This window comes from Danio aesculapii, chromosome 5 (genome assembly GCF_903798145.1).
Source record: "Danio aesculapii chromosome 5, fDanAes4.1, whole genome shotgun sequence".
Classification (NCBI taxonomy): Eukaryota; Metazoa; Chordata; class Actinopteri; order Cypriniformes; family Danionidae; genus Danio; species Danio aesculapii.
The window spans coordinates 14,383,742-14,410,339 of NC_079439.1; the positions used below are offsets into that span (position 1 = coordinate 14,383,742).

Consider the following 26,598-nt stretch of genomic DNA (forward strand, 5'->3'; position numbering starts at 1 on the left):
GCTAAAAATCCTCTTTAATGTTCTACTAAAGTAAACCAATCAAACAAATCAATTGTTATCAATTATGAATTGGTTATAAATGGGTTATCAGATTTTTCTATTTTGACTTTATTCTTATTTATCAGAAAATGTTCATATTTGAGAGAACTATACACTGTTAGCGATTTTTGTAAATGACACAGTATTTAACTGTAATATGAACTGAATTTTACTGTATGAAAGTTATGCGATATCTTACTGTATTTTAAAGTTGCATAGTGAAAATTATCAAATATTTTCCAGTACAGATATACAAAACTGTAACACAAAGCAAGATAAATGGTGCTGTAAATGTAATGTAAACAAAGTATTTTTGCTGTAATTGATTTATAGTAAGTTACTAGTGAACTGTTGCCAGTAAGTTATTGTAGATTTTACAAAATAATTGATACCAGTGTACCTTAAAAGCATCAATTGGAAATAATTAACAGCTAAAACTGAAATAAAGCTTAAATAAAAAAGACACAAAATAAATTAACTAAAAAAAGTCATTTCAAAATATGAATAAAACCAATACATTTAATATAAATACTTTCTCTCTCTACGGTCTAAAATAGCTTTTTCTAAATGCTGTGAGACTGCTTGCTCGAAATGAAGAGTTCAGAAACAATGCTAACATTAGCAAGCCTGTGCAAATAGATCAGCTGATCTGCTTGGCTTGCGTCTCGCTCGGGAGGTGGATTTTGAAGAGGGGTGGGGGGGGACTGGGTCGACTGAAACCAGTGACATAACAGCCCATACCAATGTGTAATGCAGACTCCCCTTGTTGCTACTGTACTTGCCAGACCACCTGTTCCAACACATTAAAAGCCAAGCAGTTTCCAAAGCATATCTTGTCTTATTATTACCTACATACAGTATACACATCCAGCTCACTCTGTAAGTCACGACAGTATTTCCCATACACTAATATACCTGTTCAATTGAATACACGATGGAATATGGCTCCCCTGTATAACATAAATTCATGTCAGAATACTACACCAGCTAGGGCTGGGTGATATTGCAAAATAAATGATCACGATATCATGTTTTATATCATTCGGTATTGATAATTATTGAATATTTTAACACATTTAGGAATATTAGGATTTTTTTTGGTATTTAACCACTTTATTTTAATTTACCAACATTACTCAGGCAAATACTTTTAACAGTCAAAAACAAAAACATTTAAACAAAATATCTGATCTCTTTATAATAAAATAAACATAAGTGTTAAAGAGACTCTTAAACTTGATGCTACAAAATGTGTGCAATGGTAAAGTGTAAATGTTGAACATTCAAAGCAAAGATGTCAATAGTAATGATAGAGTAAACCTCAAACTCTGTAAACAAAACTAATTATGATAATCAAATCTGAGCTTTCAAGTAAAGGAACCAACCATCATTATTCAAATATTGTACATACTGCTATATTAGAAATTGTGAAGTTAAATGACTACATTACTCCCTATGCTAAAAACTCTTTCAGAAGGGCAGCTAGTGGCTGGGATGCACAAGAAAAGAAACCAAAGAGCCACACTGGCGACATCTTTACATCCTTCTTTTATTTACAATCTTTTTACTGCTGCTAGCCACGGCACTCATTTTCGCGTGTGTTGTTATTCTGACCTTAAGTGACAAGCGCGAGTGTGTGGTTTCCTTCACCACTGTGCTTTGCGCTCGCAGTCCCCTGGCGTCTCTTGTAACTAGGTGACAATCAACCGTTTTCTTAGAGGATGACAAACAAACAAATCATTGCAGCGCTCTGATACAAGTTTCTGGAGAAAAGTAAAAAAGCACTGCTGTGTTTGGGTGCTCTGTGTTTGCCTGAGGTAATTAGTCTACCGTTATTAGTGAAATGTGTATATTCCATACAAAGTGTGAAGCAGATTGGTTAGTTCTACTTGCATGATGTGCTCGCAGCATTCGGAAAAAAGTTCTGATGTTTTCAACTAGGGGTACATGGAAAAGTGCTTGCACTACATGTGCTCGTCTCGCGCCTCCAATGGAAATGACAGACTTACACACTAAGCTTATTGGCATTGCTTCCAAGGGGCGTGCTCAGCAGCCACATTTAAAAAAAAAACGATAGCCTTTATATCGAAACTTCATACCGAACTTTTTTTTAATCATTATTGACAACGGTTTTCAGTCAATAAATACAGATACCGAAATTCTACAGTTGTACAACCTTAAAGGGCTCCACAGACTGTTGAAATTAAAAAAATTAAATAAAAAAAATGTTTATTTGCCGGCACAAACCAGAAAGCATTTTAGTGACTTTCCACATGCAACATTAAACTATTGTAGAACCGTTAATGGCGATACTACCGTTAACAAACTACAGTGGCACTGTCAGTATTTTGGAGCCATAAGGTGCTTTATACTTCTGCGTCAAGCACATGTGTATTGTCCAGCGCAGCCTTCGCGCAGTCGCATAGCCCTTGCCGTGGCTGACGTCGATGCGCACCTTTTACAAAATGTAACTATACGTCGCAACAACGCAAAGCACAAGCTCTGTGATTGGTCAGCTTGGGAGCGCTGATGAGTGTGGGCGGGGCTGAGAGTCGCAAGAGCCCGATGAAGCAAGTGTTTACAAAAGTCGAGTCTTGTGAAGGAACTCCAATTGGAAACTTTTGTTTTGGGTTTACCTTATGATTAAAGTTACTGCACGTCTGCCAGTTCCCGCCTCTGAATGAGCGAGTTTTAGCTACTTGTACATTAATGTAGTGTTCAGAAAAAAACAAAACACCCACGAAGAAACTCACCACAGAGGAACATAAAAACCTACTGCCAGTTAGCGTCTCAGAAGTTTTATTGCCGAGCAACACAAACAGTGCGCAGAAATATAAATGCACAAGGCATGCACCGTGGGTAGGAACGGTATTGTAATTACTGCTCTAAAATATATTCTTTTTAAAAGTCTTGATAAAAAAAAAAAACAAAAAAAAAAACACAATATATTTTATTTTGAAAAAGTTTTATAATATTTTGGAACAGTAAACATGTCAGGATAAAAAATTCAAATGAATCATTGACTTCTGCTGTCTTTATTCGTTTCAAAAATACTGATTTGTTTACAACTTAAAACGGCATCTTTGGATATTTTTTCTGCTGGAGATACTGTTGTCATAAAAAACAAAACAAAACGTAAAAAACAAAAACAAAAAAAACAGCAGAAAACATTTGGGGGTTTTAAAACCTTGACTTTTCCAAACCGTGATATACCTTGAAAACAGTTATCGTCCCATGCCTAGCCGGGAGTCATGCCGAGCATTTGACGCAAAAGTATAAACCAGCCTATAGTGTCGCAGTACTACCATAGTACCGGTAAACCGTGCAACCCTACTTCAATGGACATATTTAAAGGGATAGTTCACTCAAAAATTATCATTTACTCACCCTCAAATGGTTCCAAATATGAGTTTGGTTCGAGAGGGAGATCCATTAGTTACAGTAGATCCACCTGACCTACATATAATAAAAGCCTTTACACAACACACAGTGCAAATGGCATTCCTGAGACACTTTTCAGAAGATCCATCATCAAATAAGCTTCTGTTAAACACTAAAGAAGATATTTTGAAGAATGCTGAAAACCCGTACATATTGACTTCTATTGGATAAAAAAACATATACTACAGAAGTCAGTGATTTCCAGCGTTCTTCAAAATATCTTATTTTTCATTCAACAGAAGAAAGAAACTTAAACCGGTTTGAGGGTGGGTAAATGATGAAAGAATTTTCATTTTAGGGTAAACTACCCCTTAAACTGAACATGACAAAAACTCACGGTTGATGCTACGTGCATTAGCTCACATTCTGTTTTAAGTGATGTAGGAGGAGCCCTGTCAAATATAAATATACACACACGTATAAAATGGGGGTGTTGGAGCTGCACCGTTTGCCTGAATCAAGAAAAATAGAAGAGGGGGAAGGGGAGAGGAGAGGAAGGCACCAGCCCACCACTCTCACACATACACAGATCAGGGACACACACTGCCACCCTTCCCCCACGATCCATCAGGAAAAAACAACCACGGAAAGCTGGAGGCTGGTTCGAGAGGGAGATCCACTAGTTACAGGAGATCCACCTGACCTACATATAATAAAAGCCTTTACACAACACACTCCAGTGCAAATGGCATTCCTGAGACGCTTTTCAGAAGATCCATCATCAAATGAGCTCAAGCAACTAAATCACTTTCTATCCTGCGAGCCGATGTGAATGAACGGGAGAGCCATCTAATGAGTCAGGAGTGTAGTCGGGAAGATGTGAGGAGTTTATTCAGTGTGGAAACACCAGGCGCATTCTAGAGCGAAAGGGTTTCATGCATGATGCATTAACAGCAGTGCTGGTGTAGTGAATGTAGGTTACTTGCATATTCTGACCCTGTGCGCATGATTTCTGATGCACGACTCTTCATGGATTTAGTGCACCAAAACTTCTTGCAAAACTAGTTTTTTAAGGTGTGCTTAAGTTCACTGCAGCCAAATTATGATGAAGATAATGTATTTAACAGCAGGCCAGATTTCACATATGTGGTGGTCTTTAATACAATCGCCTTGCATTTAGAGGATACAAATCGTGGACCCATATTTTGTTTAAACTGAGGTATACAACTGGAACATAACTACAGCTTGGATATTAATGGATTATCTTCATCTTCATGTCATTTCAATCCCCTGAGACCTTTGTTTACCTTCAGAACCCAAATTAAGATATTTTAGATGAAATCTGAGAGCTCTCTCAGCGATAGCAATGGTCGTGAGACGTTCAAAGTCCAGTAAAAAACTTAAATATTATCAAATCTTTCCATGTGACTTCGGTGGTTCAAATAATGACACAATGCTTTATGCGACAAAAACTGTAAAAAATGTATGTCTTCTTTTCTTAATCAGGGTAGTACAGCAGTATGATGTATTATGTGTTAAGACTCTACAGCGTAACAAACAACCATCGCACTGCCTGTAGTAAATGTACACACTCACATAAGCAAACAAAGTGGTTTTTACAGTGTTTTGGTGCAAATCAGCTTCACATGATTGCAGTTGATCCACGTGAAATGTTTTGATAATGTTTTGGTTCCTTTCCTGAACTTACTACGCCTTTGGATGACTGCTGTCTACAGAGGATGAGAGAGCTTTCGGATTTCATCTAAAATATCTTAGGCCATATCCACAAGTACAAGAGTTTTTTTTTTATATATATAAATAGGGTTTTCCATGCTTAAATAAAAAAAAATAAAATAAAATAAAAAACTGTCCACAAAAAATGCAATAAGATATGATATGATTTGTGCACACAAAACTAAAAGGTGGCGATAACCAGAATCAGAAAGGAGAAGACCGTGAGCATGTTGAAATCATAAGGCAAAAATTCCAGTAGTAGTGTCCACAGGGTACCCGAAGTTTTTGAAAATTTTCACCCTGGCCAGAGTATCCAGAAAGTTCTTGAACAGCGAAAGGGTAAAAACATTTTTTTTGAAAATATCTGTTCGTGTGGACAGGGCCTTAATTCGTATTCTGAAGAAGAAAGAAGATCTAAGGGGGTTGGAACGACAGGAGGGTGAGTAATTCATTAATCTTGGGGTGAGCTAGTCCTTTAATAGTTACAGAAAATGGGTTTACAACCACCAATGGGGAACAGTTTACCAACCCTACCAATGGGGAGTAAAAGCAAAGGCTTCCAACTGGCCATAAATTCGCATTCAGTTTAAGCCAAAATTATTGGCCCTCCTGCGATTTTAATTTTCTTATTCAAATATTTCCCAAATAATGTTTAACAGGGCAAGACATTTTTCACAGTATTTCCTATAATATTCTTTGTACTGGAAAAAAAATCTTATTTGTTTTATTTTCAATAAAAGCAGTTTAATTTAAAAAAACAAAACATTTTAAGGTCAAAATTATTAGCCCTGTTAGGGGCTGATCACACCGAACGTGATTTTACATTTCAAAAACACGAGGCGCACCACACTGTCTTTTTTGTTAAAAAGAAAAAAGCAGTGTGGTGCACTTTTTAATGTCACTAGGCAACAACCGCATGTTGTGCGCAGTGTAAAATTTAATATTGTGATATTCAAGATTTCAAGATTTTGTAAAGTCATGGAGCTCCGGTGTGGTGAGAAATCGTGTCCCCCTTGCAATCGAGTCCACTTAGGACCCCAATGGAACATCTGCATTGAATACCTGATCAAAAGCTATTATCGTGATACCTTGCTAATCCTCTTTACAAAATAAAAGCGCACACTAAATATCAAGTACCAAGCAAAACGCTAAATAAATATCATCAAACTGCTGAATGTTAGACTAAATTGGATGAATGGATATAAATAGACATTTCTATATTTGGGAGAATTTTATTGACAAAAGTGTGTGTATATGTATGTCTCTCTTATGTCTGTGTTATGTGTATTATAGTACTATCATCATTGATTCAGCCTACTCATACAAGTGCATCATATGTATAGTTTCCAGTATTATTTGTTAAAGGTTATTTTTCAATAAATGACATATGTTATTAGTAGCAGGATTTAAAATTGTTTGTATGGCAATCCACAGAAATGGAGTTAGATATGTGAAGTGGGCGCGTTAATCAGGCACTACAAACTATACCTATTGCAACTCCAGTGAACCAATAGGATCACCATGGGTCCTAGGCGGACCCAATTGTCAGGGGGGACTCGATTTCTAATGACACCGGATAACTTGAAACACTAGTCTATCCTCCATCTTTAAAAAGCTCCGTAGTTGTCTTGACAACACAAACATTGCAGTCTCCTCAATGGAAACCCCGCCTCTGCTTTCATTTTATTGGAGAATGAAAAAGACAGCTCAGAGTTGACTTCGAGCGCATAGCGTGCAATGGAAAATACGCGAGGTGCAGCAGGCAGTTAAAACACGAAGCGTGCAGGGCGCATAAGTAGTGCGCAAAACACACGCAGACGTTAGTAATCATTCAATAAGGTGCCTCTCAACGCAAAAAGCACATTGTGATTGGCCCCTTAAGCAATAGTTTTTTCCAGATAGTCTACAGAACAAACAATCGTTATACAATGACTTGCCTAACTACCCTAACTTGCCTAGTTAACCCAATTAAGCCTTTAACTTTAAGTTGAATACTAGTACTTTGAAATATATATAGAAAAATATTATGTACTATAATTATGGCAAAGATATAAATGTGTTGAAAAAAAATTTTTTGTTAAACATAAATTGGGGGGAAAATATTCAGAGGGGCTAATAATTTAGGAGGGCTAATAATTCTGACTTCAACTGTATATTAGTAAAGTTTTTGTTAGTTTGTAGTTTTTGAAATAGGAAATGGTCACAGGAATACAAAAAAGCAAGAAATTATCTGATTGTTGTCCATAAAAATATATTTTTTTACAAGCATCTGACTCTAGATTTTAGCAGTAGCCCATGACCTTGTATATAGTAAACAAAACTTTACTAGTAGCCACAACATGAGCCCTTTTAATATGAGATTGATGGCAACACACACTGGGTGATCCCATGTACTCTGAAATCGTACCTATCCACTATCTAGAGTTCTGTCACATTAACAAGACAGCTGCTATTTCTTTTTCAGCTAAACCAACATTTAAACAACATCTTCAACTGAGCACGCCATAAGGCTGTGTATAAATAGCTACAAACCCAGAGCTACCCTTGTTGGGTCTTAATATCCAGTTACAAGCCACACAAACATCCAGACACCGGTTAAGAGTCGGGACTGTTTTCAGCATGCTGGTCACAGAATAACTAGATTTTGATCCAAGGTCATCTATTCCTAAAATAGCTCATCTCTATGATTCAGACGCAGCAGCTATTATGACCCTATTCTGACCTGTTTAAGAGGTGCTTGTGGCTGTGAATCAGTATCATATGGGATGTATGACAGCAATATGTGTTGTCATTAAGCCACATAGAAAAAATTCTCCATGAAGTTTAGCCTAGCAGGCTCCAAACTCAATTCATTTTCTCTATAATGTAAATGATTGGTTTTAAATTGAGGGTATCTGCTAGTACTGAAGTCTTTATTATATCAAAAATAATGTTTAATGGTGCAGTTCCTGTAAAACAACTACATTACCCATGATTCTACATGAAATCTCCATCAATCAGAGAATCAGTCTCCCATACATTCTCAAATTACCTCAATAAAAAGATACAAATTAATTAATTAATTAATAAAATAAATAATTAATTTGCTCATTATCGTTTGGCTGTCCAAGATGTAGATATTTTTAATCTTCAGTAAAACATTAAGGGATGAACTTAGGGTATGCTCACACTAGGTACAGTTGCCTTGAATCGTGCTGAAGTGTGCTTGTGCCCCCTCCCATCTCCGTAAGCGGCTAGCACTCACACTGCATTTTGCCTTCTGAGCCGGAGCACGCTTACACCATCAATGATGCGACAGATCAGTTTAACAGAAGAAGCGTTCTCGCTCAGCACCGTGATTATTGCTTTAGTTATATTGTTTTCTATTGTTTTTAGCCGTTTGGGATGCAGTAACACACGGTCAAATATTTAGTCGAACAGATCCACAACTTTTGACGCTTATAAGTTTTCATTAAAGTCCTTGTGCTGCATGTATTTGGAGGTTTGCTGGAGGTGCAGTTGACGTAAAATTGAGTGGTTTGTGTCTTTAATAAACTATGACCGTTCGCGTTCATTGTACAGTAAGAATGATTAATAAAGCCATATGAAACAGTCCCTTGAAAGCGACGTTGTGTCTTCGGTTTCGGGCTCAGGCGCACTTCGCACTCACACCACAAGCGTACCATGGCAAGCCCAACCGAACCGCGCGTTGGCTCACCTCTTCTAACCGGGCCAGGGCCAGCCAACTGAACTGCGCCTTGACTTGATTCAGAGCACTCACACTTGTCAAACGAACCAGAAAACGCGCCTGGGGATGGTTTGGATACTATAGTGTGAGTGCACCCTAAAGCAGATTTTGGTCTTAGTAATAAAATGCCAAAGTCAGTGACTATGACAACTTTGAGAGTCAAAATAAAACACACAAGCAATGAAAATTAATACTCATGGCTCCTGGCAATATACAGGTCTTTTGAAAGAAACAATCAATATGTGCAATACACTGAGCATTATTTATAGCAGTATTACTTCATAAACAGCCTCTGGAAACTGAGGTTCCTGTGGGAAAATGAGCATCAGCTCATATGCGAGTTTGCAAGAAGCTTACAGGTTTGTTTTAACTATACATGTTTTTATTGGTTCTCAAATTGACAGTAGCCATTAACTTCCATTTTGTATTAAATAAATAAACAAATTTTATAAATTTTCCTTCGGCTCAGTCTTATTTAGCCTTATTTATCAGGAGTCACCACAGCGGAATGAACCGCCAACTATTCCAGCATATGTTTTACTCAGAGGTTGCCCTTTTAGCTGCTACCTAGCACTGGGAAACACCCATACATTCTCACATTCACAGAAGCACCCATACACTATGGCCAATTTTTGTTTACTCAATTCACCTATAGCGCATGTCTTTGGATTGTGGGGGAAACAGGAGCACCCAGAGGAAGTCCACACAAACACGGGGAGAGCATGCAATCTCCACACAGACAAGCCAACTGGTCTAGCTGGGACTCAAACTAGCAATCTTCTTGCTCTGAGGCGACAGTGCTAACCCATGAGCCACTGTGCCGTCCATATAAACAAATATAAATACGTTTAATGTAAAAATTGTATGATAATGCAGGGGTTCCAGTAGGTATACCGGTTTGGGAAGACATTTGGTCTTATATGATGTCTTTTCATAAAATACACGTTTTTTTTCCTCCTCCTAATTTAGTGTTTTAACTTATATACTACTTATATACAGCTGTAATATGCATTTGTATTAATTCGTCTTGTACTGAATGAAAATAATAATAAAAAAATCCCTTAGAAAAAAAATCTTCTGCAATTAATCCCAACAAAAAAACGGATGAAATATATAGTGACCAAATGAAAACTTCTGTCATGACTGGAACAAAAGCCCAAATGTACATGAAAGGGATTTATCGCTTATCACCTTATCACTGTACCTCATGTTTCTGTTTAGAACATCCTGTAATAGAACATTTTCTAGAATGCGGAGTTGAGTATGACGCACATCATAATCAGAACAGAGCTGGTGTAAAGCTGAAATAATGGTGACTTTCTCTTTAAATTCATAATGAAATTAAAGATGCAATAGATATTCCTTTAGTATTTTGATGTACATGAACTGTATTATCAAACAAAAGGAAGAAACAAAAAGAAAAAAAAGGAGATTTGGGGTTGTTTTAACTAGGGTTAGGCCATGTCGACCAATCTGGCATCATACGATGTCTAATGTGAAACATCGCGATGGACGATGGCATCGTCGTCGTAGGTGGCAGTGAATTAATTATTTATGAATTATTAATTAATTTATAATGAATTAATTATTTGTAGTCTACTTTTTCAACTACCTGACCCGCATGATCTTTGTTTTACTCATAACCAAATCATAAATAAATAAAGATAAGTTACACACAAATTACCACCTGTCATTCATTTTCCTGGCATGAATAGGCAGAGCTGATCTGTCATAATAGCATCGACAAACTTAGTTGGTAATAAAGGTGCAACCAGCAGCAACCAACCAACAGTATCTGAGGTTTTCACTAAAACTACTAAGTACAAGTGTGAAAGCGAAAGTTTGAAGCAGTTTACTGACACTGACACGTTACCTGATAGATTCAAAAGACTGAAGAGTCATTAGAGTCAAGATGAATTAAATATCACGTTTAACAACTATAGCGAGACGCGATTAAGCGGTACATCCTTAATAAACTGTCCGATGTGCACTGCTCTCTGGGGTTTTGTTCTCTAAGCACCGGCTGACTGCTGTTCACAATATTGGAAAAATCTGATATTGCGATATTTACTTTTTCTGCAATATATATTGCGATATTTACTGTTTCATTAGATGGTTTGAATTGTTCCATTTAAAGTTTTTCTGGACAGTCTAATAGTATTCAGGTACAGAAATATATATATATATATATATATATATATATATATATATATATATATATATATATATATATATATAATATTTGGTTTTTACTTGGTTTCTTTATTGCTTGCTTTCACACCTATACATTTGTTTCGGAACCTGTCTTGTTTGCCCAGTTAGCGCAGTTCATTTGGCATATATGAATCCTGCAATCGCGCTCAGTATCCAAGCCAAATCAATCAGCCTGAGATCACCTGAATAAGGTGGTCTCGGCTTGATTGAAAAGAACTCTGGAGCGGATCAATTGTAGTGAGAAAGCAAAAGGATCCAACGAACTTACGAACCAGGCCATAATCGCAGTGTATCATGGTTGTATAATAGCCATATATATACAGCTATATGAGGAGAGAATTATGAGTGTCTCATAATCTCATTCCTACCGGTAAATGTGCGTTTCATGTCGAATACGAAAGTGACAGCATGCTGAAATTATACAGAGTGACATTTATCCGTTAGGAAAATTGACAGAAATTTGCATCTGATAATTTTTCCATATTTTAATCTTATTATATTTTGTATTAGGCATACTGTTTTGTTCATTTCTGCATTGACACCTTGAAAGAAAGATCAAGACTGATCTGCTTCATGATCTGACTGCAGTCTTGGTTCATCTGTTATTTCTCCCTATAATTTAAGCCTATGATGCAGAATCGTAGCCAATGTTTTTTTAAAAGATTGATTAATTCAATAGATACATTTTTACAGAACTTGATAACTAAAATGAGACTGTATGAAAACGTCTTACCTCTCTGATTTATATTTGATGACCATGTTTGTGGGTTTCAAAATGAAAGTGCACATTTTTGCTGTTTGCCTTGGACACATTATTTAAAATATGTGGCTAAGTACTTTGGCATGGCAAGTGAAAATCTGAACCACTTGCCCAATTGGGCCAGCAGAAAAAAAATCCTTACCGTTGAACCCTGGATATACTTATGAGATATATATATATATATATATATATATATATATATATATATATATATATATATATATATATATATATATATTTATATATATATATATGCATACTATGTGACAAACTAACAGTCATGAGTTTGAACTGACGCACTGCTCAAAATAAAACAGCATTGTCTGGTAATAAGTGGTAACCAAGCAATTTATATTGAACAACATAATTAGTTTCACTTAAACCAATTTAAAGCACCCATCTCTAGCCAATGACAGGCGACGGACAGTTCCAGGCACACTAACCGGATGATGCTGACGAAATGTGAGGTGTTGAGTAGTGAGTGAGTAAATTGTGACTGTGGGATGTGGGTGGTGAGAGTCACAGGGAGAGAATCGAGCAAGAGAGCATGAGTGTACGTCTCTCTCCATGCTGAATGTGGGACGGCGTGTCCTGACTGCATCTGCACAGGGATGAATCAGTGGGTGTGTTTGTGTCACGCACGCACACGGGTGCATGTCCACTAATTTAGAAATCGCTCACGGGACATGCGGCCCTTTCAAGTGAAGTGTGAATCACGACCAGGGGTAGAGAGGGTGTATTGGGATTCGAAGGGTGAAAAACACACCGCACATAAATAGATCTGCCATATAGGAACTAGGAGGAAGTAGTACCTGCTGCTGCAATTTTTCTTGCTTTTGATTTTTCGCTTCAAGCCATCCCTCTCTTTGTTGCTGGTGAAGGGTAACATGGAGGCATAACCGTGCTCCGCTTCTGCAAATCCAAACACACACATTTAGAAGCTCATTAGACCACAGAGCACCTGAAAATCAAAGCCATTGATTATACATAGTATTATTGACCATTTATTTCAGATCCCAGGAGAAAAGTGGTCATGCTATACATTAGAAATGGACCAATTTCTGGACAAATGTCTTGCTTTTGGGTCAATGATGTCATCTGAACTGGAGTAAACCCAATAGCCAGCCGAACCACAACAGATAGAGGGGAGGGGGGATGCACCAGGAAACCCTCCACTGGAAATCAACAGCAGAGCTTGAAAATTTTATTTTTCACTTACATTTATGTGCAGAAACATGCCATCGAGCGTCATTAAAGTAATATATGCCGTATACGTTTGGGGTTTACCCCTAGAGAGCGTTAAAAACGCATTAGTGTCCCCTGTAAAAGACAAGTGTATGGTGGCTGGCCAGCACACAATCTCAGACAGCTGAAGTGGACACTTCTCCATGTCTTTATCTTCCCCAAATGTCAAAACAACGGAAAAAAACCGTCTGCATGTCAGGCATTCACCTCCAATAACTAGGTCGAAGCCACATTATTCTTTATGGTATGCAAGCAGCATAGCAACAGTCATAATTCACATGCATGCACAAATATTGATTTAATATTTATTTATTTAAAGCTATATATAGTAATTGGTCACTTTACCTCTTTCTCTTCGGTCAAGATATTCAGCTGCTTCGATCAACATCTGCAGTTTCTCGATAGCCGTCATTTTAAGAAATAAACAACGATAAAAAAAAAACGACAATCCGGGTCAGAAATAAACGAGGAAAAAAAACAAGCAGCAGCCTTTCGTTCCTTCACGCTTCTTCCTCTTCCAGCGTTCAGAGTATGAAAAAAATCCTGTCAGGCGAATTTACAAAATGAATTATTTTGTACAAGGCAGCGAGGGAGATGTTTAGATGTGAGGGGTGATGTTGACAAAAGATGTGTAAAAACGAATGGACAAAAATTTACAAATAAACACGCTGGTTTCCAAAAAGATTGATGATAAAAACCGAATAAAAATGTCCCTCAGCTGCCGAAAATAACTACAATTAACTAGTCCTGTTCATATTAAACTAGATGATGGACATCAGTTGTTAAAACTGTGAGAGAAACACGACACGGACAACAGAAACCCTTCCAGGTTTGCAAAATCTGGCAACTCTTCCTGAAAGCATGCAAGTGGTGACACTCAGGAAGGTCTAAAGACTTTTATAGATGAGCTGTCAAACCGATAGGAGCTCACAGCTTTAGTTCTGTACTTGGTCAATTTTAGGCTCTGATAGTGACAGCAAACGCTGTTAACTAGAGACCATCGCTGAGTCTGGAAATAAAGAAGCAAAAAAACAATGGATTGACAGGTTAGTCAGATCGACCTGACGAGGACACTGGTTGCCAGATTGTATAGCTTGTCTTACACACACACAAAAAAAGTGTATTTGAGCAGCTGGTGATATTATTTGCAGAGCTTTGGTGCTGCTGTGCTGGTTGGAAAAAACAAACAGCGTTGAACCGCAATTCTCGCTGTTGTTATAAAATAAAACGTCAATTTGATATGCCTTTCAAGCGAGGCGGTAGGCAATAATATGCTGTATAGAATAAAAAAGAAAAAATCTTGATTGGTCGCTGAAAAATTGTGCTGAAAATAGGTTTAAAATTGAATACACGGCCTCCAAAAGTCCAAACAATCGCTGGTTTCGGTATTTTAAGCGTGACAAACGATCTGGTTACTTGTTAAACAGCTCGAGCTGCACATGCTAAGCTGTGGCTGCGTGCAAATGAGGAAAATTAGTCAAAAACAGGACAAAACACGCAGCTAGCGAAACCATAACGTCGTTGAGCCAGGCAGATGAGATGTTTGCTAGCTGCTGTCATGTTACTGTACGCCTGTCAGGGGCTCTGGAGATCCTGCGACTCTATTGGATAAACAAGAGAGGAAGCGAGCATCTGGTTGGATGTGTTTGCTGTCAATCCAACAGGCAGTGCCTGCTGAGGACCTATGGGCGCGTCGCATTCTTAAGCGTGAATATGTGACTGCTGTAATGCGACTCCGCAAGATAATGGTGCAACTAAGTAGCACTACAGCGCCATTTTGGAGCGAGGGTACAACCTGTACCGTAGTATTCTGGCATTTGCTTCTGAGCCAAAATGGATTAATATGCAAATCGTGTATTGTTGTTATGCTATGATTGGCTGGATGGCGACAGCTCTGTCGCACGTGATTGGACGCCTTTAAAGTGTTCCGGAACACATAACAGACACACCTCCATGTTCATGCTGATGGGTAAAATAACTGAACATGATTTCCATTTTTTAAACAGGCACAATGGAACCATTTTTATTCCTTTATTTATATGTTTGCATAATTAAAATTGTGATTAAATTATGAAATTAACATGCATAACTGACCAAAAACAAATCTTATTCAGGAGTTCTCTTTTATTTAGTGACTGCAACATTTTCTCAAAAGATATTCAAGACAATATTAAAATGAGCTACTACAAACTAAACTGGACACTTGCATAACAGCCATTGACTGAAAAACAAAACAGATGGGGAAAACTGCTGGAACACATATTTACATAAACTCCAGGAAGGAAAAAAACATGTTTTATGACGAGGTCAAAGTCATTAAAACGAGGATCCTGACGACTCAATCAAGCGATGAAATCCAAAGGTCTGTTGAATCCACCTTTCCTGTTCATGTATTGCCTGCAAGAGAAATATGATTACATCATTGATCCCCTTCCTGCACCAAAACATTACATCACTGGCCACCAATGAGAGCGTTTGTCATTTAACTGTGCAGTACCTGCAGAGGTGATTGGCCAAATACGTAACTGTTGCTGGGATATTAACTTCATAAGTTACTTTTATCATAAGAACACATGATGTTTGTGCGTATGCAATAAATAAGTCAATTACAGGAATTACAAATGAGGATCAAATAGGGGATCTGGGATGAACAATGTTAAGTATTTAGAAAACGGATACTATAAAATGCACACACCTGTATTTTCTCTTCTGAGAAACATTAACTGCAAATGCTTTAACAGATCCGTCCTTCTTCTTACCCTGTCGGTTAAAAATAACAACAATTATACACCATACAGTATGCATATAATATAAAAAAAGACACTGCATTCACTAGTCAAATGGAGGAAAATACAGCAGCGCACACAAAAAAAGGGAAATTTCATCTTTAATTAGATTTTTACAGGAATATTTTAAGCACAGACCCTGTAAAGCTGTGCCATCTTGTGGTTATTTGCAGGAACAGTGCTGCCAGTTTCTGGAACAGTTTGTTCTTTTACCGGTGACAAAATGCAGACAGCAGCTCACGCTTTGAAACTGCCAAAATATTTGACTGACATACATCTGTTGCCAACGTTTGACATAATAAAAGCATGCTCAGCATACATTGACTGCCTATGTTATTAGAAGCACCTGTTCAACTGCTTCACAACAAAAAACAAACAAAAAAAAAAACACACCAAACAGCCAATCACATGGCAGAAACTTAAACACAATCAAGATGATCTACAGAGAGTACATAATGGAGTAAAAGGTGATTTAAGTGTCAGTTGGGTTGGCTGGACTGATCTACTTCAGCAGGGTTTCTGCAGGTTTCACCAAGTTAAATTTGAGACTGGAGACATTTTAAGACCATTATGAATGACATTTTATACTCATTAAGGGCTAAACGCTTAATGAATAAAAGGAATTTTTCAAATGGCCCAGGGGGAATAGATTTTTATTTGTCCTATCCCAAAAAATATATTAGAATTTAATAAATTTAATAATACAATAATAAATTAATTACAATTTTAAAAATATTTTTGATATTTCTTAGTAAAATATTTTTTAAATTGTGTAAAAACAAGCAAGCTTTACTTGTATCCATACATTTTTTTCAACAAATTCTTAAAAAAAAAAGAAAGAAGAAGAAATGTTTTAAATACTATAATAAATTATTGTATGTACAACAGTCTGTCCAGGTTGGTGTTCTCAGCAGTAAATATGTGGAGCACTTTTAAACTGATGTTATTGTAAGGGAAATAATCAAACCATTATGATAGAGTTAAAAAGAAATGACCATTTTAAATAAAAAGTTTTAATATAAATTTTTATTGAGATTGTTGGTGGGTTTTAACCAGATGGGTAGCTTTACATGAACAAAGAAAAATTAAAACCTGTATAAAAATGATTTAAGACCTACAACACAATATTACAGTAAATAAGTCTTTAAAGCCTAACATTTTGATTTTGAGATTTAAGACATGTTAAGGCTTTTTAACAGCTTACAGAAAACCTCGTTAGTGATGAGAAATTAATCTCTTTTCAAAATTCAGCTGAAGATTTGGCTCTTCTTGATGGAAGTTGGCTCTACTCATTCACTGCAAAGATTTGGATCTTATAGCCAGCTCGTTTGCAAATGATGTAGCCTGTAGCACGATGATGTACTGGATCAGATCAAATACATAGTGGATGCAAAAATGTAAGCAGTTTTTGCTAGAAATGAGAATTTTTTCTATTAATCATTAAATTACCCATTACATTGTGTCATTAACATCTACACCTACCCTAAACCTCAGTTATTAACATCCACACCAAGGGTGCCCAATCCTGTTTCTGGAGATACACCTTCCTGCAGAGATCAGCTCCATCCCTGATCAGAAACAACTAAACCAAGTAGGATTTGAAAGAGCACTTTGTAATTAATGACAGGCGTGTTTAATCAAGGTTGCAGCAGAAAGGGTGCAGCTGGAAGGTAGATATTCAGGAACAGGATTGGGCACCCCAGGTCAACACTAAACCTCCTCCTCCTCACAGTTATTAACATCTACACCAGGGGTGCCCAATCATCTTTCTGGAGATACACCTTCCTGCAGAGTTCAGCTCCAACCCTGATCAAAAACAACTAAAGCTGTGGTCACAGTGGCCTTTTCTCCTCATAGACTTCCATTCATACGCACGCGAATGCGCGAGACCGGAAACAAAGGTTCGTGTGACAAGTTTCGCAGTTGGCTGCGTTGGAAAGTTTAAGCTTGGTGAACTCTGACCTACGAAATTGCATCACGTGATTGCGTGAGGCCAATCGAGGATTAAAACATGACCTCTCTGGACAGAAATTTTAAATATGGACCAATCGCTCCCTTTTTTAAAAATGTCTAATCATCTTGTTTAATCCCGCCCTTTTACACATGCACAAACTCTAGTGTGATCACAGCTTAAAACAACCAAATAGCATCTGAAGGAGCACTTGGTAATTAAAGACAGGTGCGTTTGATCAAGGTTGCAGCTAAAATCTGCAGGAAGGTAGATCTCCAGAAACAGGATAGGGCACCCCTGGTTTACACCAACCACAACCCTCAACCTCCTCCTCACCGTTAGGCGTAAGTTTTGTTGTGCGATATATTGACGAAGAATTTTTAACAATAAGCGATATTATTAAGGTTATTTTAATGCCATTATGCCACTGATTATTTAAATATAATACAACAGTATTATGTAAACAGTAATGTAACAGTAAAGTAAATAGCCATAAACACCTACAAGGGACCAAGACTTTCCATTATTAAGGTTACAGATTCTGTAAATTGATGTTAAAGGCATGTTAAAAACGTGGATGTTAAAATATCCTATTACATATACAGAATAAAATGTCCAATTATAAAACTTGACACAGGTGAGGTAGAATGTAAGTGTAATTTTCATATAGCTTTAACAATATTTGTGAATTTGTATATATTTATTGCAACACCAAAAACTATTCAGGTCATCTCCAAGTATTGCACGATACGCCGATATATTGATTATTGTGATAGGCTATCTATAATTACAATTAACATCTACACCAATCCCAACCCTAAACCTACCCCTCACCATTATTAAGGTCTACAGTAACCCCAATCCTAAACCACCTCCTCAAAGTTATCTGCCTTAACCCCAACCCTAAACCTAGCCCTCACAGTAAGCATTCGCGTTACAACGTCCACAATGAAATGGACCAGATCCAGTAAGCCATCGTGCTAGAGACTGCAAGCGAGGACATCTTGTGATTTTCACAAACAACCATATCTATGGTTGAAAGACAACAGTCAGAAAATGTCTTGTTGATGCCAGACTGGTTTGCGCTGATAGAAAGGCAAAACGGACTCAAAAATCCTGCAAAAGGTCTGCAGAAGAGCATCTTCTAAATGCTAACAGAGATAGTCACCCAACAATGAAAATTAGCTCATCATTTATTCTCCCTAATGTGGTTTTAATCCTGTACGAGTTTTTTTTTCTTATCTTGGTCACAAAAACTGGTTGCCAGCACCCACAGACTTTCACAGTAGGAAAAAAAAACAATTGAGTGTATCAACCAGCATTCTACAAAATATCTTCTTTTGCGTTAAAACAGAAGAAACTCAAATAGGTTTTGAACAAGTGTAAGTAATAGCAGAATTTTCATTTTTGGATGAACTATCCCTTTAACATGTCAAACCCTGAAACAGATGAGCTACAGCAGCAGCTAAGAGTTTGTACTGGCCCACTAAAATATGTCAATAAAAGGTTATCTGGTCAGAAGAGTCCAAATTTGGGTCAAAACTCGAACAAATCCATAATGCCTTGTATTAATACCTTAGGCAGAAGGTGGTTAATGGTGTGAGGTCGATGTTCTTGACACATTTTTGGCCTTTAATACCAAGTGTTTTTTAAAAATGCGAATACAATCTGAATGCTGAACATGTCCATCTCTTTATGAACAGTCTTTTAAAAGTCGTCATAAAAGTCGTCATCTTTTTTCTCTATTGTGATATCAATCCACTTGAAATGGCCATGAAATTAGACAAAAATGTAGGGCGATGCATGATTGTCCTTTTGGGAACTAATTGGATTGTTGGAAGATGGGTGTTGCTAACAAAATTTGTAAATGCATGAAGGAAGAGCAATAACGAGATATGCCCTGATAACTCCTCCTGAAATGCATTCCATTTAGAAGGGGGAGGGAAGGTTTGATAAAATATGAATGGGTCCTTTACAACAATGAAGTGCATATATACATCGTTTATAACAAGCACTACTATATACATACAATATTTGTGTGTATAGAAAATTTTAGATTTTATTGTAACTATAATCTTGTGATATTAACTTTCAGCAGAATAACACATCATGCCAGAAATCAAATAAACTCAAACTGGTTTCTTGAACATGACAGGAGAAGAACTCTATACACAAATGACCATTAAGGTGAGTCATCAAAACTCACCACAACAGGAGAAAGACACTATGCACGTGCAGCTGGCAAATCTGTAGCAACATGCCAATATGGACCGAAATCTCACATTATCTTTTTTAATAAATAAAAAGAATTAAGGCAGTTCTGAAGAGGATAGAAGGTCTAACCTTTTGCCTAATAAAGTAGACATTGGTTACACACTTAAACTGTAAACAAAGAGAGTTCACCTTTGATGTCTCAAAGGATCCAAAGCCCATCAGTTTCATCATCTCGATTTCCTCTTCCGTCTTTCCCTGCATGTCCTCAGCTGCATGAGCAAACAGATGATAAAATGCATCAATACATCATACATCACATTGATCACCCAAAAATTCAAACGTAAGCTAATTAACATTTCCTAATTTACACACTCAAGTGGTTTCAAACCTTCATGGATTTTCACAAAACAAGAAGATTTTCTGAAAAATGTTGGAAACCAATTTCCATTGACATCAATGGTGACTGGTTTTCACAAGTTTTCAAAATATATGCATTTGAGTTCAACAGAAAATAATAAAAACCATCTCAGAACAAGTGCGAAACAGATGGGGGGAGAGCAAAGGACAGAATTAGAATTTTTGGGTAAACATTCGCTTTAGGGTCAGTTTTCAACACCATGACACCTGAAGGGCAATGCAATCACATTTTAAAACTTTAACTCAGGGGTAGGGAACCTATGGCTCGGGAGCCACATGTGGCGGCTCTTCGACCAAAAATATGTGGCTCTCCAGCTGTCTCTCTTCAATAATATTTTAAGATTTTAAAAATACAACTGTTACTAGAAATTAGTTTCCTATTGAAAACACAATTACAATTCCCCTTATATTGTATTTTCTACAGCAAAATGAATAAGAACTCTGTTTACAATAAAAGGACGTTTCAACCAATGCGGATATGTCGTGCTTTAACGTTAATTTTGCAGAATCACTGTGCTTATCACTGGTTGACAAGCTGTTATAACATGCTGATAGCATTATGTAAATATATAATATGTAATCAATATAACTTTTTTCTAAGACAACAACAAACCGTATCGGATTTTTTCCTGCCACCTCGCTGCGCGCGCATCCTGAATGTTTACAAACATGGTAATTCGTCTATTATGCCCCTTTTTACAAGATGCAAAATGTATTTGATGTCCCTAGAGTGCGTATGTGAAGTTTCAACTCCAAATACTCTACAAATAATGTTTTAGAACTCTTTGAAACTGCACATTTAAGGCTTTGATGCTAATTGTGTTGTTTTGGTGACTGTCGCTTTAAATTCAAATGAGATTGTGTTCTTTTCAAAGTGGGCAGAGCTACAAATGCCTGTGCGTCAGCATAGTGGCAGATTCAAAAACTAACTTTCTATGCTAATGAGGGACAGATCATCACTAATGGGCAGGACTTTCCCTCTCTGATGACATGCACAAAGCAAGAATGTCAATCAAAGTGTTTCTGCTGTTTTTTTTATCAAGTGTGATTATAAAGAATAAAATTTATAAATTTTTACCATTAGAAACTAAATTTCTACACTGTTGCAACTTGGTTTAAAAGTGATTTTTGCATAATAGGTTCCCTTTAAGAGTTTGTAAGTGCTCTCTTAATTTATTCAATAACTGTATATACAGATGCAATAAACTGCCTATTTTATTCTCAGCTTGTCCCACTAAATAATATTCAGGTGTTTTTTTACACAAGTATGAGCTTTAGGTTCTTGTATTTCACACTAAAAGAGATAAACGAGCATGATGTATCAAATATGATACGCAGCATACTTAAATTTATATTAAAGATCCTTTATTTTAGAATAATCAGCTTTAAAACGATAAAACTTTTCTGACTATAAAATAATCAGCTTCAAATCTTATAATTCTTTACATTTACATAGTGCTTATCTGGACACTCAAAGTGCTTAAAACTTTTTTTTGGGGTGAATCTCCTCATCCACGATCATATAAAGTATATAACCTTTTGGACTATTAACTGATTTGCCAGGCTTTACAGTTAAAAGGAACTTTAGCACAGGGTAAAAAGTGACTAAATCTCCACCTGATATCTGATGGACCTTTGCCGGCTTATCCTTCACATCTTTCCTGTCATCGTCTCGTCTGTCCTTCTGCCGCAGTGGAGACAGAGAGGAGGAGCGGTGTCTTCGTGGAGATCTGAACAAAAAAAGATAAGCACACAACTGGAGGAAGGGTTATCAAAATACCTATGGCCGCATGATATTGGAGTTCAATGTTTTGTTTTTGTGACACCACATTGTGATTTAAATCTAATTTCCCAATTTCTCTTTTTTTTCTAGAATTTATCATTTCAGACTAGCTGGAATTATTTTGTTACCAAGACAACGAGTGACTTTTTTTCATTTTCAATTGTGCTCGCTGATCCTTGTACATCGCTTGTTTTCAGCTCCTTTCACACTTGAACAACTAAACGAATGCTCAGGTCTATTTAACCAACTATATTATTGATGCTGTAAAATGTACTCCATGAACTTGAAAATAGCCAATCTGTTGCGGAACGTTTTCAGTGGCTGAACAACACTTCTCAGCATATAACCCCATTCATAAACAAGAACACAGTCTACATAAGCTCTGCGTGGCTAAAATAGTTTTAAACCATACCTGTCTAAAAGAAATACTTCAGCCGTAGTGTCACTCTTCAAACCGTTGTTTCGAACTTTATAACGTCATTTCCCTCCTGTGTGCAAAAGTAATTCCGATATTTATTCGGGGCTTAGAAGAGTTTGATTCTGCATTTTTGCCAGAAGCCCTTTCAGAAACAATCTTTCTTTTCATGCATACAAGGCCACGTTGGTCTTTCAGAAAGAAGTTCAGGTTGATGCAGTTTGCCAGATAACGTCTCTCTGTCAGTGGTAGATCGGTGCTTTATGGGTGCGTGCGAGTGACGTATCTGTCTGCTTAAAGAGGCTGCGCAGAAATTCAATTTTACATTTTTTGACAGACAGTTTGACATACCTGTCGTAATTGAGTTATTTGTTGGTCCGACAATATTTAATTGGATGAACATTTTTTATACCTTATCCAGAAGATAAAAATACATATAAATACATTTAGATCATTTACTTTAATCAATACTATTGGAATGTGAAGAGACTCAACCAGCACAACAAAAATGTTTCTGAAGACAATCCCCTACTGCACCTTTAAGGCACAATAGTTAGGCACACTGCTGTTGATGTCGACAAAGACTGCTGTTGATGTCGACAATCTGGCAACCTGCGCTTGCCATTTTTGAAACAGGTGTGCAATACCAAGTTCAACCACTGGGTGTCAAACTTTCATACTGCACCTTTAAATATTGGCTTAACTGAACCACTTTAAATCATCATATGTGCCGCCATATATCACTAACAAATTAATTGACATTTATTCTGGTGTATTTTCAATTTAGGAAGGTTTCTACATAGCTTTTAAAAGTCAGACCCCTGTTCTTCGTTTACCTGCTGTAAGCACATGTAGTGTCTGATATCAGCAGCTCACCTGGATCTGCGTCTGTGTGGAGAACGCGAGCGTGACCTTCGCCTGTCTCTGTCACGGGACCGGGACCTCTCGCGATCCCTACGCCGCCTCTCACGGTCACGAGAGGACGAGCGCGAACGCCGTCGCTCTGAACATAAATGAAAAAGTTTATACAAACAAAAGGTTGAAAAAAAAATAAAAATAGTAAAGCATAAGAGCAATTACACAGTTATGTACGTGACATTTGCAATAAAAACTCAAAACATAAATTCACAGAGAAAGTACTTGTTAACATTATATTGAAACATCCGTTTATACTTTCCAAAACAACTAACCACAGAGTTATGGGATCAAAAAATATCAATCTGTAAACATTTTTTATTCTTTAAATGAGGAAAATAAACATGTGTTAGGGATGTGACAAAAAAGTCTGCAAGTTTACAGTATATAGCCTATTTTGTAGAAGTTTCAAGTTTCTTTAAAAACCTGACATTTGTATTTTGTAATACATGTTATTTTCTCCATCTCCAATGACATATCTAACAGGATTTCCTTAAGCCACCTCTGCATATTTGGTGGCTTCAGCTTTTTCCAGTGAATCACAAGAAGTCGATTAGCTTGTAAAAAGCACATATCTATTATCTATGAATATATATTCACTCCTAATTATTTTTAGACTGCTTGAATATAGAAAGTTTGCTTCAAGGGAGATAGTGACATTGATAATTATTTTATTTACCACACTCTCTCTTTCCAGAATTTCAGGATATCTCAGCATATTTTCATATTCTTATTTAGCACAAGGTCTAACTAGTGTACAAAAATAGCTACACTAAATTAATAACAATAACAATTTTATCTTCACACAAATGTTTTAGATTTTCTATTTCAAATTGATAGATTTATTGTGATGAACAGAGATGTAACTAATTACCTTAAAGTATTATGTTAAAATATGCTTCTCTCTTAACCGGGCCCAATTTCAGGACAGGTTTTTGAGCATGTCTAATGACAAACTACTGCAGCCTAAATAGCAGATCGCTTCATGAAGGTGAAATGAATGTATTTTGTCTGAAACTATTTATTTGCTCTTCTCAGAGTAATAGTTGTGTTGTTTTAATATAAATACATGAGCTTAGACTAATTTGAGCAAAGATTTATAAATAATTTCTACAATTTCAATAATAAAAGAGAGGTAATGGCAGTAATAATCACGCTCGATGTTTGAGATATAAAACTAGTTTAAGTTTTGGGTTTTATAGAACAATCCTTTCCATGTTTAAATACATTTTTAATGCTTAACTTACGATGGTAAAAATAAAAACTATCATTTCTCTCAAGAAGTGAAGTTGGCTTTATATTCGCACATTCAGACTTTCTCCGTAATAATATAATTTCAGAAAAGAATTGTTTGCAAATCATAAATAGTGAAATCATACTCGCAGCCAACGAGTATCAAAGTGCAACATTGTTCACAGTCAAGTCACACTTGCATGCTATTTCAGACTGAATGTTCAGTAGTAGCTTGGTTAACAATATAGGGACCGTGTCACAAGTTGTTACTGTTAAAAATGAACAAATGTGCAAATATTAATAAACCAACTTTACCCCAATCTATGTCACTTATGTTGCACACCTAGCATAAATCTGTTACATCTTAAACAAACATTTAAAAACAAAGTAACAAAAACAATCAAAACGGACGACACGGCTAAAAAAGAAATTAAAAGCTACCGTTAGTTATCAAGTGATTATATTTTACATATATAAAAATAAAGTAAAAATCACATAATGAATGTAATGAGCAAGATTATTTAGCTGCTGATGAGTTTTGTGTGATGGATGTGCGCCAGCTGCGATGTTTACAACGCAACCATCCCTATAACGTTTATTTTAAAACAATACATGAATTCAAACCTCGTCGAGGGGGTGTCCGGCTCCTGCTTCTCCCCATTATTATATTAGTATGGAATAGACCTTTCCTTTTCAAGCGTCTCTCTCACAAATACACAGCTATCCAGAAATTTCGAGGCTGAAACGTCTGCTGGTCGCCATCAACTGTGCGTCGCAAAAAGCTATCCGGAACAACAGGCCAGGCCTTCGAGTGTTCCGTAAAAATAGTTCCTACGACATAATACGTTCTATTTACCGGACAGCTTGAAAGTCAGAAGAAAATAAAAGCAATTAACTTGATGGTTACATATAAACCTCTAGTTAAACATTGATTAAAGGAACATATTTTTTGCAAGTAGGTTTATTTTACAAGTCCCCTTAAAACAACAACAACAACAACAACAACAACAACAACAACAACAACAACAACAACAACAACAACAACAACAACAACAAATATATCTTATGTAGCCTATATGTTTTCATCCCCTCTGGGGTGATTTTTTTTTAAGTTCCCAGGTTCTGCAGGTTGAAATGTCCCGAATTTTGCTTGCCAATCTAATGGATTGTTTTGGTGCAAGTTGGAATTTCCCCAACCAGCGCAGAGCCCGGGAGACCAGAGTGAGTGCTCCGACTTGGCCCCACCGGTTCTGATTTTGAGTCTTAATTTGGCCATAACTTTTTCCGTTTTGCAGCTAGCGGAATAATATTTGGTGACAATTTTATTTTAACATATATTTAAATAAACAAAACCGTGATTCTGGCCTGGATTTTTTGATATTCCTACATAAATATTATTTGTTTAATTTATCAGATATCAGTCACAAAAAGTTCAATTCTGTTAAAAGTATGGAATCCAAATACATGCAATCAGGATACATAAATCTTATTTGTTAGGCCTACCTTTTATTGTTTGTATAATATGTTTTGTGTTGTTATTTTGGTGGTCAAAGCATCATCAATGCACAGTCGTCATCTGGACGTCAACGATTTGCGAAGTTATCTCACAATTCGTAACTTTTTGATTTAGTGACTAATTAGTATTAATTTGTACAATCTAATTTGTACAATCTCAGTACGATTTGCTCACCCCTTAAGGACAGTTGAGTTTAGGGGTGGGGTTTAGTGCCACGTAAATTTTTGTACTAAATGATCTTACATATTCGTACTAAACTGACTAAACC

At 36.6% G+C, this 26,598-nt stretch overlaps 2 protein-coding genes across 2 annotated transcripts in view; both read right to left on the reverse strand.

Moving 5' to 3' along the window:
- mxd1 (MAX dimerization protein 1) overlaps positions 1–14,659 on the reverse strand; it is a 62,734-nt gene extending 48,075 nt beyond the window's left edge. The window contains exons 1-2 of the mRNA XM_056457424.1: positions 13,446–14,659; positions 12,668–12,767 (exon numbers count right to left, since the gene is read on the reverse strand). Of these exons, the coding sequence (XP_056313399.1) occupies positions 12,668–12,767; positions 13,446–13,512 (167 nt within the window). The 5' untranslated portion in view covers positions 13,513–14,659. The remainder of the gene's footprint in view (positions 1–12,667; positions 12,768–13,445) is intronic.
- Positions 14,660–15,206: 547 nt separating this feature from the next.
- On the reverse strand, positions 15,207–25,594 carry snrnp27 (small nuclear ribonucleoprotein 27 (U4/U6.U5)). Its single transcript, XM_056457425.1, has 6 exons — positions 25,439–25,594; positions 23,543–23,669; positions 22,086–22,198; positions 20,241–20,320; positions 15,796–15,860; positions 15,207–15,497 (listed from the first exon to the last, which is right to left on the reverse strand). The coding sequence occupies exons 1-6, from the start codon at positions 25,473–25,475 to the stop codon at positions 15,443–15,445; spliced, it is 477 nt and encodes a 158-aa protein (XP_056313400.1). The 5' UTR covers positions 25,476–25,594; the 3' UTR covers positions 15,207–15,442.
- Positions 25,595–26,598: the final 1,004 nt, after the last annotated feature.